We start from the raw sequence: 12113 nt of genomic DNA, 5'->3' as shown, positions 1-12113 counted from the left end.
CAGCGTTACCGCAGCGAAGGACCCATTCGACGTATATATATTTGCCATGGAGTTGACTTTTTTTTTGCTTCTATCAATATTGGCTTCCATTTCTATTCCTGCAATGCAGCGGGCCCTATTTACAGAGGAAGAAGTCCGGCTGGCAACAGAGCGGCGCCTGAAATATCTAGGAACAGCCAAGGTCAATATCTATCAAATTCAATTCGATCCGCCATTGCCCCGGGATCTAGATCCCAAAAATTTGGATCGGCTCTGTGAAATCTTCCGCAAAAACCACTGTCGTCGCCTGGATATCGATAATCACGTCCCCGCGATCGTGTCTCAGCAGGATCTCGCTGATGCGCTGCGGAAGGCGAATGTTCCGCAGCAATCACTGCTGACTAATGATGCTCACCAATGTCCCCAACTGGGATTTGCGGCGGGGCAACTGCGAGCCCTCCATGGCCGTCACCGTGTGCAGGCGGGAGCCAGGGTACTTCCTCCGGCTGACCGCTGGTGGACAGTTGATCTCTACGTAGACGGTACGCATTGTAGGATTCATCTCTTCGGTATTTATAGGGCTGACCATTAAGTAGACATCGGTGAAGAACTGAGGACGTCCCTGATAGAAGAATATGCTAATCAGAAGAAACCGACTGACGGGCAAATATATCGCAAGATCCGACAGTATGAGGGCGAGGACAACGAAACCTTCCGGCAGCGGTGGTTTGTGCGGCTATCACCCAGCAATCAGGACCGCCTGGATCAGTTAGACAATAAAAGAAACCGTCGTCTCCGGCGAGCCTTCGATCGGTTACTACCAATCCCTGGGCTTTGGCCACATGGGATGAGAATAAGCATGCTTCACCGGTTGATTGCCACGGGTTGTGTCGAAGTGAGTTCCAAGATCCCTGTTTAGCGCCCTGCCAATTACAATTCTCACTGCTCTGTAGGAGATCCTGGCCTATCTTGACCATATCGGACACTTCTGGTCTTCCATAGTTGACTCAGATCCTGGTTCGATGAAGAAGATTGATCTGGATACCGTCGACGCCCTGCAGTTGCTGGCACCGGGAAAGTCCCGTACTGACGCAAAATCAGCCTGTGGGCTGATCCTAAGTGGCCAGGCTTTTGCCCAATTCAGCGAGGAAGAACGAGGGATTATATGGAGCAGAATGAAGAATTTTGACGGGCTGGTTCCGTCCTTGTATACTTTTTTTGAAGATTTCAAGTACCTGGAAAGCTGCGCACATTGTGTGAAGCGACTCTTTGGCCCGTCGGCTGAGTCTGTCTGGGAAACCATGAGGTCGATGTTCATTCCGTCCTCAAATTTGGAGGGAGAGGAGTGTGTAATTCAGACCTCCGAGTCCACTTTCCGGCGTCAGCGGGCAACCGACGTGGAGCGCCTTAATATGGGATACTTGCAGGTATGGCTGTATGCAATGCGACATTATCCTCTGATGCCTTCGGACCCAAAGAAGGTTGATGACCTGTTGGCAAAGCCAATTCGTGCCAAAGCCGATGAGAGAGCGATCTATGAGATGGCTGAACTTGCTCGCCGGCTCGGGTTCAAGTCCCCAGAAATTGATGCATTAATCAACGGATCCCCAGATCATCAGATTGCAAGGGCGGCTCTGCTGCAGGCCAGGAAACCTAGTCGGTTCCGATATGACGCCCAGCAGTTTGAAACCCTTGTCAGCCGCATTGTCGACTGTTTCGCTGTGGCGGTGCCCGACCAGCCCGAAATGACACATGTTCTTCTCGCGGACAGCGCTGTGAAACCCCGGGCTCGCTGCGGGATGCCACAAACACGAACCCACAAGCAAGACAGCCCTTTGCTGTTCCTGGACCGTTTGCACGCTGATGACATTGGGGTTGCTGACACGATCACTAGTTTTTATGTCCGCCGCTGTGTCTATTTCTCCTTCTTCGGAAGACCTGCACTAGCTGGACCCACTAGCAGTAATCAGGCCGAGGAGGCTTCCCGGAATATTCCTTGGTCACCGTTATTTATCGAAGAAGATGGTTTATCTGGCGATCATCGACCCGCTCTGCTAGCGGATCCACCCAGTGTGCCACCTTGTCAAAAACGAAAACAGCCACAGGAGCGGGGAGTCCGACGGGGCAAGGAACAACATACTTTGCTCCGCCAGAAGGTACCGAGGGCCGAAAGGAAACGGGGTGTTGTGAAACAAAAAGAAACGCGGAATGCTCGGAGGCGCAGGCGTCAGTCGCATCCAACGGGAGAAGGAAACCACGAGCCTGAGGATTACGACCCTATGGAGTTGGAGTATCTGAGCACCGAGCCCTCGGATCAGGATATGTCGGATTATCCATCCCAGGGCGAAAGTACGCAAGGCAAATCAATGCACTCCGATCCAGCGACCGCCCTCTCGCACTCCATACCTTTCCCTGCCGCCCCGGGAGAAGCAGATACCCACAGCCATTGCACGAGAGTTTCACCTGAAGCAGCCCCGCTTGTGCAAGACTCAGGCAACACACCAGCAGTAGAGGATCCACCTCTGGACGATGGCCCCGAGGATCAGGCGCGTACTGATCATCCATCACAGCCACAGTCCCCGGAAATTGGGGACGGAAATTCTTCGGATGTTGGCGGCCCTGGTGGTCAACAACCGGGCTCGAATGATTACATTGACCAACTCATGAGGGCCCAGGAAGAACGAGAAAGGTTGGAGGAGGAGTTAGATCGTGAGCGACTTGAGGAAGAGCTAGGTCTCTCTCGCCAGGAGCAGCCAGTTCTGGAACCGTCACCTAGACCTCAAGAGAGGCAGAATTCTCCACTAACGCCCCCTGACGACCAACCGGCAGACATGACGCATAATAGCAACCCAGTAGCACGGGATTTTGTTTCATTGCCGACTCAAGACCCATCACCAGCTTCTCTCCGTGAAGGACAGCCGGGTCCTCCCGCAGTTGATGCTGGGCCTTCAACCCTGAAGGCACCACGAACACCAGGTTCAGTAGAGATTTCCTTCTGGGAGTTTACAGGGGAGTGGAAGAAGTGCCACCGTGTACAAGCAGGTCCTACCAACCAGTGGCCGTTGGAACGGATGGCGACGAAGTATTCACGGATGAATTATTCGCTGTATGATCGGAATCTGCATAGCCTTAGCCCCGCCCAATGTTATCGCGCAGCCATTGTTGACGGCAGTAATGCCATATTTATGATTTCTAAGCATGAGGAGCAGAGGCTCGCGGCCGAAGGCCGAATTACCAAAGATAAGCAGCTTCTATCGTTGATCTCTAGAGTGTTGGTGGAATAAAAATCTTATGGCGATCAAGAGAATATGAGCACCCTTTCAGGTCTAATTTAGGAATATGTGGCTCAACTTATGAAGTTATAACAGCCAAGAGCCAGGCCGCCCCGGAAGAAACTTCTCAGGGCAGTTGGTACCACGAGAATCATCTCTCAAGTTGTTCTACGGGATATGCAGACATTTTCGTGTGTTACGCCATATTCAGAAATTCATGAGAATACACTTATAGTTAGACTATCATAGTAACTCATATTACTTGTGAATATTGGATCAAAAGGCCACTCTTGTGAGGATAATCCTCTTGTGAAATCCCTCTTGTGATGGAATAAGCCACGTAAGGGTCCACTCGAAAGTGACGATCATACAAGAAGAACTGAAACATGTGAGCCGGTTCACCGAGGGCTATACATTCTATTACAGTCGTCTCATATACAATCAGGTCATAATACATACGTAACGTAGGGATCGAGGAAAGCCGTTGATTATCCAAGCAGACTGCCTTCTTTCTGAAAGTATTCGGCTTGGATTGACTTGCCCCGAGACACTGCGGCGGTCCAAATACTGGATGGGTTTAGTCTTGCTGACCCAGTGAGGCGGATCTTCTGGAGATGTCTTTGGGCCCGCAGTCGCCCTGCCAAGAATTCAGAAATGAGGCCTCATTGGCCTGCTATATCGGGATGTCTGAGGAAGTGGGCCACCACTGCCACTGCGGGACGAGGCTCCCTGCGGATACCAGGCCCACAACTTTTGCCGTTAAAAGAACGACCGCCCCACTGGGACCACAAGCGTTGACCTCATCAACCAGAGTCACCCATTTTTTAGTAATGTGAAAGTATTTGCTGTGGCCAAGGCAGCAGCTGATTGAATGATTTGGTGAGAGCCTAACAGCCATCGAGCACGTTTCCTCGGCGCCTTTGTCATGTGCCAGGTTTCTTTGTCTTATCGTCATGTGATGGGTTCTAGCTTCTTTGGTAGACTTAATAATTAATCACTAGCAGCCCAAAACAGCACCTGATCATGTACATGCAAACTGAAAGCGTGTTTGGTCCATACTATCAGATGACCCTGTAGAGTAGTGATTGAAAATTACTGCGTAAGGATTTCCCCATTCCACGCTACATAATCTCGCAAAATCTTCTGCGGCTTCTCCATGTATTCACTTTCCTCATCAGATATAAACCTCAGCATATTGACCATACTTCCAGTCCGTAGTGTGTTCGGGTCGTGGTTATATAGATCAGCCAGGGAAGGAGCAGCGCAGGAGCAACGTGAAAGCTGCGAGAGAAGAACGCTATTCTCAGACAGGTAGGAGTGATACCGCAACAGACAGGAGGATGACTGATAATGAGTCTTTAGTAGTATATCAGTCCGAGCTGATATTCCGTGACTGCCAAGATCGCCTTCGCGTATGATACACGTATTCGGAAGGAGTCCGGTCGTGATTGACAGGTTCAACCTGGATGTCCTTCCGTATTATTCCCAGATCCTGTTGGTGTTGAATAAAACGACCGATGCCCCCATCCATGTAGTTGAACTGGATTAGTTCCACTGTTGGATGCCTGCCTAAATAGGATATTATATCTGGTGCTATGGCAGAATCACAACGTCTGATGACTACTGAACGCACTGATGGGGGTAAAGGAAGTTGTGTATCAAGGGCATTGCACTCAACTCCTAGTTTGTTGAGAGCGGGAAAGTCTTCGAAGGATCCATACTTAGGAGTCTCATTTTGAGCAACATTATTCTCACAGTCTTCAACAATAAGTTCCTTCAGGCTTTGCTTGTGAATAAGAAGTGCCGTATGTATGTTTCGTGAGTTGAGAGGGATAGATGTCCCAAAGATTGGACATGATAGAGGATGATGATACTGCAAGCTCACTAGATACTTGCAGCTTCTGATTATCATGCATAAAGATTCTGTATCAAGATTGCATTCGTCCAGCAAAATTCGTTTGATCGGAAGATTGGTTGCAGGTAACTGCAGTGTATTGCAATAATGTTTTCTTAATGACAACAGAGATAGCCGCGGAAGAAGATGGATAATTCGCCATATTGCAGGTCCACTCTCTACACAGTGAAGCTCTTCTAGATGTTGGAATGGGAAATCACTCAGCATGGACAAGAAATAGAAATCCCCAGAAATTGCAAGCTGCCGTATATTGGGTAGCTGTGGTGATAGCTGGGGCAGGAATTTATGTAGATATATAAACTCCCGAGGCAGAATTTCCTCAATTCTGTCAAAAGAGACTGACTTCACGTATTGCCCGGCATTATTTCTGATGATAGTTTCCAGGAATGACTGTAATCTTCTCTGAAACCGCAATGTCTTGCACTCCACGTGGAATGAAGAAACAAGGAAGGGTAGCGAAGCAGCATGAAGATATCGAGAAACGAGGCAAGTTGATAGAATTGCTGAAAAAGGTAGAATTTGGAAGATCATTGTCAAGATCTTGAGAGGTAGGTCGTAAAGCCCAGCCATAATGGATTGATCGGGTAATTCAGCAGCGCAAGAATCATGGCCTGCGTAGCCGGAGTCCGGGTGATTTCTCGGTATTTAAGAACGCATTTGACCCAGGTTGTCGGACTTATGGCCCTGGTACTAATTATAGACAGTACTAGTAGTAGGCTGGCAGCCAATCAAGGCACCAGGAACTACAGAAAAGCATGGTGTAGCCGCTGGTGGCAACATACATCATTAACGATTGTAGCTCCATGAGTCAAACATCTATTGTGCATGGAGTCCATCTTGTTCAGAATTCTAGAGAGATTTTCTTATGTGTCTTCATTCATTGCATTAAATATCATATTTTGACTATAAGAAACCTCATGGACGGAGACAGTGTCTATCCCCTACACAGAGTTCTTTCGAATCAAAGATGCTCAGAAAGACCCAACACCATAGCTTCACCATTGTACACCAATTGTGGCAAGAGTGGTATTTCTAATTTAATAAACCTGAGATAAACGCTTGGCCGAACCTTTCAGTAGTCATGTCGAAAAGTCTGTCTGCAACGGTCATAAAGAGCATCAAGAGAAATAAGAGACCTTTCACAGATTATACACCCGTGAGAATTATCCATAACATACTCAGAGATCACAAGGATAGTCCCCAAGGTATCTGACATTCAAGCGATGCTTGTCTACGGTGTGCCTTCGCCAATACATCTCGTTGTCCACCGACTCGTTGCAGTAGTTACAGTAACGATCGTCGAGATGCACGGCTCGGAAGTGTCGCAACAGACCTTTGTGGCGGGAGTACTGCATAAGACGCCGATTGTCAAATCCCGCGGGGTTTCCATAGCATTGAAAGCATGCTCGGGGCTTCGCGGCAGTTCGGATGTCTTCGCCAGCCTCCTGCAAGACGATTTCATGCCGTGAGGGCGACGGGGCAAGAAGAGGGGGTTGGGCCGGCGCCATAATTTCTCTGGGGGGGCTAGGCATCCGGGTGTCTTGAATCGGAACAATCCGCTTCGGCCGTCGACCTCGTCGCGGGCCACCTTCCAGAACATCACAATAGAGTCGAACGGCTTCGGTAGCCTCATTTCGCCGCTGCCACTCGATTTCCACCGACAAGGAGGTGGGCCAAGTCATGAGTTTACCTAGCAGGTGAATCTGCTGAGGAAGGAGTTGCTCTTCAGTTTGGAGCTGCTCCTTCGCCTCTTCGTCTAGAATCGCAGTGCCCGCCAGTTGCCGCTCAATATCAAGGACCGCCTGCTCCTCGTCAAATTCCTCTCGCACACGTTGGCGGAGCGCATACAAGAGTCGATTCCGCGTATTCGTGACATCCCGTTTCAGCTTGTCAAGCTTATCGAGCTTCCGGTCACTCTTTTTCTGACTGCGCTGAAGTTTTTTGGAGAACGCATCCCGCTTACGAATGGCTTTCTGCAGCTCTGGATCGTGCTCTACCGTGGCCTTCTGCGCATCAGTAAGCTCTCGGGGCCGACGTCGGTCAATCCATCGTCCCATCCGGGTGACAGCTCTCATCATGTCTGAATCTGGCTTGAGTCCTCTCATCAACGCCTGCATATCAGTGCCGATGCGCCGAGGAAGGTAATGGTTCAGGAATGTTCGGATATCAGCGTGCTTCATGATCAAGTTCTGTTGGGCATCACTGACAAGACCTAGAAAACCCAATGGCTTTGAATCAGTATTATATGACGGAAGGACGGGCAAGGTGACATATTCCACAACTTACCGCTTTCATTCAGAATAGTGCCCCCACCGTACCGGAACCGATGCGTGAACAACGACCACTTAAAGCCGGCGATCTCGCCGAAGACCTTGAGCTGTCGAGATAGGGTACTTGAGGGGATGGGCTGCTCGCGATATATCTGAATCTTGCCGCGGACGCTCTTGACTTTGCAGAATACGTAGTGTTTAGCCTTGTCCCGTTTTAATGGGACCTCCATCTGCTGGCGGCCATCTTCCACCCACAGGCGTCGGAGGTCCCCCATGGACTTTATTCCTGGAGCCCGAAATGCATTATCATGAAAGAGAATCCCAAGAAGGAACGTATGAGGGCTCAGCATCAATGATGGATCATAGATAATCTCGGGGAGGGGGAAGGTGTTTCTGATAGGCCAGTCAGTAACGGGATTTCTAGTGCGGAAAGAAGCAGAAAGCTACATACGCTTGCGTCACACCCATGTATTTCTTGGCAAATTTATACTTGATCTCCAGAAGGATTCGGGGGGGTCCACCATGAGGATCCCGTTGGATCGAACACTGTAGATGCTGGTACTGAAGACGACGCATCGCATTGATCCGATTCACCGTAAAGCAGGCCATTAAAGGGTAGAGACATTGCTGCATGCGCTGAAGACCAAGATCGAAACGTTTCTCCATGGTGCGCAGGGTTGTCTCCTGCAGGGGCACCACATCTTCGATAAACATCGGAGTCTTTTCTTTCTCATCTGTATCTAAACCATGCTTCCTTGCAACTTTTCGAATACTCTGGGGCCAAAGATGGTTAGCAAACCATTTCAAAGAGAGGCAAGTTCTCAGCCCAACCTTCCTCATTCGCCGACCGAGCGCATCGTCCATTGGCTCTTCCGTGAGCTTTTCATAGTGTCGGAGAAACGATTTCCAGTCCGTATCCAGTGCCTTGAATTTCTTGATACCCTTGAGCTTCCGACCATTTTTGCCCAGCCGCAGTCCCAGGCACCAACGGACGAACAGAGTCAACTCCTTTTGCCCAGCATCGCGAAGTGCAGTCGCTGGATCAGCCCACTTGCAGTCCGGTCGCGCTAACGCCCTGTACTTCTTCTCTCTCTTTCGGCAATACCTGATCATTTATTAGCCTGTACCTGATGCTTCTGTGTAACTGTACGGAAATTCGGCATACCGTTCCCATCGGTCTTCCATCCGTGTAATGTTCTTTCTGGTGCCCTCTGCATAACCGTCATCATCACTGTCTGACGATACCTCGGTATCCGAATCAATATCGGGGTCCGTGTCAGAGTCACTGGCAGAGTCACTATCACCGCAACTATCATCACTGGAGCTGGTGCCTGAATGCTCGTCTCGTTTTGCGACGTCTGCCAACGCAGCCGGTTTTTGACGTTTCTCCTGGAAACACCTTTTCTCTGGGCGACGAGCATGGCTGGCGCCAACAACCATGCCACCTTCTATAGAGCTGCAGTCTGAGTCCGTATTTGCACGGCTTGGAGATGGAGATCCTTTATTATTCTCATGAGACTTCCTTCCCGAAGACTTCTGCATAGAGCGGTTCTGACGGGGTCGACCCTTGCCTCTGTGGCGAGTGGGTAGAGGCATGTCGGAGTCTGTGACATCTGTGATGTCCGTCTGGAAACCCACACTTGCGGCGTCGTCCGAGTCTAGGCGGAAAGACGCATTGCTAGCGGTTCCGTCGTCGTCGTCGTTGCTGCTGTGATGTCGTGGGCGGCGAGCCATGGTTCAAGGAAAGGAGACGAGCGACCGGTCTATTGAAAAGAGAGACCAGGAGGGGATAGGATCGTAAGATAGGTAGCGATGACGGCAGGCAGATAATATGGAAAGATGAGATGGCTGAGGAATATAGACGGGGAGAAGGGGAGGGGGGAGGAGTGTTATTTATAAGAGAAAAGGTGACTGCTTCAGGGAGGGGGACGCTTCACTCTGAAGGGAGCCATTTTCGGCTTCCTCAGAGGCTGACTTTGAAAGGTGAAACGGAGCATTGCTGTGATTTGTTCAATAAAGCGCCAGGAGTCTTGCTGTGGAAGCTCAGTTGGCAGTACTGGTGCCTGTCATGTGCCAGGAACCCGGTGCGTGGCCGAGATGGAGTCGTTATGCGCACGGCAGTTAAGTCAGCGGATGGGCTAGAGCAGCCGTTTTTGGCGTCATTTGCGGCCGAAAAAGGCAGCTCTAGCCCAAACTGAAATTCTAAGATAGTAATAAGTTTATATTTCAGAATTAGTTTTAGTTTTATATATATTATATTACTGCTATCCCTGTCTCTTAATATTATATTAAATATTAGATTTATTATATATTAATAATTTTTTTATTAATTTCTTTAAATATATAACCTGTGCAGTCTACTTTGATTTTTAATTTATTTATTTAAAGTACTGATAATATTACTACAGTTTTAGTATATATAAGTATTTTTAATCCTGCTGATTAGTATTCTGATATCTTTTTAAAATCTTTATTTAAATTAGTCTATTTATTAATAATATATTTTACTCTTATTTTTACTTAATAATGAGCTAAATAATATTAATCTTATAAAAAGAGAAGAAAGTTATATATCTTAAATAATTATTATTATATTTATTTAAAAACAGTCTATTAATCTGATTATTATTTTATTAATTCTAATATTATTATATTTTATATTTATTATTTATCTGCTGCTTAATAGCAGTTATTAGATTTAAATACTATAAATATTATATATTTATATTATAATACTTTCTTCTAGTATTTTAAAATTTATTTATCTTTCTTTAATTAATTTTTTTAGAAGTAATACTGTAAGACTAGTTTCTTATTTTCTTATTTAATATTTTATTCTTTTTAGTAATTTTATTATTAGTTGAGTACTAATACAGCTTAGATAAAGTTATTTTAAAAATATATTTAATTATTAAATAATTTATTAGTATATATTTCTATTAGTTATTGACAGGATTCTTACCTGTAATTATATAAGAATTTCTATATTTTTTAATTATAAAAAATTATTTATTATATATAAGATTTTTTATCTGGCCAGTTTTTTTTATATTTAACTTTATTTTCTTGATTATCATGCTGTTATTAATATATATTTTTTATATAAGTTTCTTCTTAAGAAATATCCTGTAGTATTATATAAGTTTAATATTATATTTTATTTTTATAATTTATTTTATTATTTTTTCTTCTGTGTTTATAAGATTCTCTTTTAATTTTTATATATTTTATTTCTTTCTATAATACCACAGATATATTATAGATAAATTATATATATATATATATATATATATAAATAATCTTGAATACTGATCTATGCAGTTTTATTTAATATTAAATTAATTTATTAGTTATTCTTATAATCTTCTTTCTATAACTTCTAAAATTACTGCTTTTATTCCTGATATTTTAAATGAATATATATTAACTAGTTATTATAATATTTAATTATATTTATATAAAATTCTTATATATAGAATTATAATTTTTTTATTATTAGAGCTTAATCTAACTATTATTCTTGATAATAATATATCTTTTTTTTCTTTAATTAATTCTAATTATATTCCTGATCTGGATCTAGATAAGAGTATTTTTAAATAAAGATTTTTTTAAATTTATATTTATTAACAGCTATCCTTGTTATCTGTCTTATATTTATTTAAAATATATATTATATATATCTTTATACTATATTTTTTTTATACTATTAATAATTATAGTTTTTACTGTTATATTTATCTAACTAGCTTGATTAAGGATAGTCAGGTTTATTAATAAGATAATATAATCCTGATAATATATTATTAATAACTGTTATATATATATAAAAATAATTTTAATATACTTTATTATAGTAGCATGCTATTTTAGTAATAGATAATTAATATTTTTTTATCCTATGATCTGAAGTATATGGAATTTTTTTATTTTAATTAATATATAATTTATATAGATATATATACTAATGTTTTATAAGTCTTTTCAAATAATATTAATTCTGCTAATATTAATTATTATTTTATCTTATCTTCTATAGTTAAGGAAAGTATATATTATATATAATAATATTATCAGGATTCTATAGTAATTATATATTATTTTAATAATCTTATTTATTTATTATTTTTATTTATAATTTTTACTGGAATAAGATTACTGATAATCTTATTTATAACTGTCATGATATTTCTATATAAATATAATATAATTATCTTGATTTAATTATTTATATATTCTATCTTAAGCTATAGGCTTTATTTAATAATATTATTAAATTAGATAGAATCTTTGATCCTTATATTACTAATATATATATTATTAAATATTAAAAATATAAAATATCTTATTCCCATATTCTTCTTTAATTAAAGAAGAGTTACGACCTCAATACTACTGATTTAATTAATAAAGTTATTTTTATTAAATTCTTAAATAAGAATAGTAATGATATTAAATATAAATTTTTTAATATTATAATATATTATTTAATTTATTTATTTTATAGTAATTATAATTTTTTTATTTTATATATAAAGATCAGGAATGCCAAGCCTATTTATATTAAAGATTTTTTATATAATTTTATTAAAAAGACTATCTTTATTTCTAATAATTATTTTATATATTATTATTATCCCAGCTGTGCTGTCAAAGTTAAATATCTAATTTAAAAAA

General features: G+C 42.7%; 3 protein-coding genes across 3 annotated transcripts; 1 reads left to right on the top strand and 2 right to left on the bottom strand.

Moving 5' to 3' along the window:
• Positions 1-46: 46 nt before the first annotated feature.
• AKAW2_51797A (uncharacterized protein) lies at positions 47-3263 on the top strand (the record flags this gene model as incomplete). The annotated part of the gene is made up of 3 exons (XM_041691765.1): positions 47-521; positions 576-874; positions 933-3263. The coding sequence occupies 3 exons, from the start codon at positions 47-49 to the stop codon at positions 3261-3263; spliced, it is 3105 nt and encodes a 1034-aa protein (XP_041545218.1).
• Positions 3264-4620: 1357 nt separating this feature from the next.
• AKAW2_51796S (uncharacterized protein) lies at positions 4621-5736 on the bottom strand (the record flags this gene model as incomplete). Its single annotated transcript, XM_041691764.1, has 1 exon — positions 4621-5736. One exon carries the CDS (start codon positions 5734-5736, stop codon positions 4621-4623), a length of 1116 nt encoding a protein of 371 aa, XP_041545217.1.
• A 608-nt stretch (positions 5737-6344) lies between these two features.
• Positions 6345-9170, bottom strand: AKAW2_51795S (DUF3435 domain-containing protein; the record flags this gene model as incomplete). Its single annotated transcript, XM_041691763.1, has 5 exons — positions 6345-7378; positions 7453-7829; positions 7888-8210; positions 8268-8541; positions 8602-9170. 5 exons carry the CDS (start codon positions 9168-9170, stop codon positions 6345-6347), a joined length of 2577 nt encoding a protein of 858 aa, XP_041545216.1.
• Between the last annotated feature and the right edge of the window lie 2943 nt (positions 9171-12113).

This window comes from Aspergillus luchuensis, chromosome 5 (assembly GCF_016861625.1).
Source record: "Aspergillus luchuensis IFO 4308 DNA, chromosome 5, nearly complete sequence".
Taxonomy (NCBI): Eukaryota; Fungi; Ascomycota; class Eurotiomycetes; order Eurotiales; family Aspergillaceae; genus Aspergillus; species Aspergillus luchuensis.
Note: the sequence above shows the minus strand (reverse complement) of the source record. Positions and strands in the feature narration are given on the sequence as shown.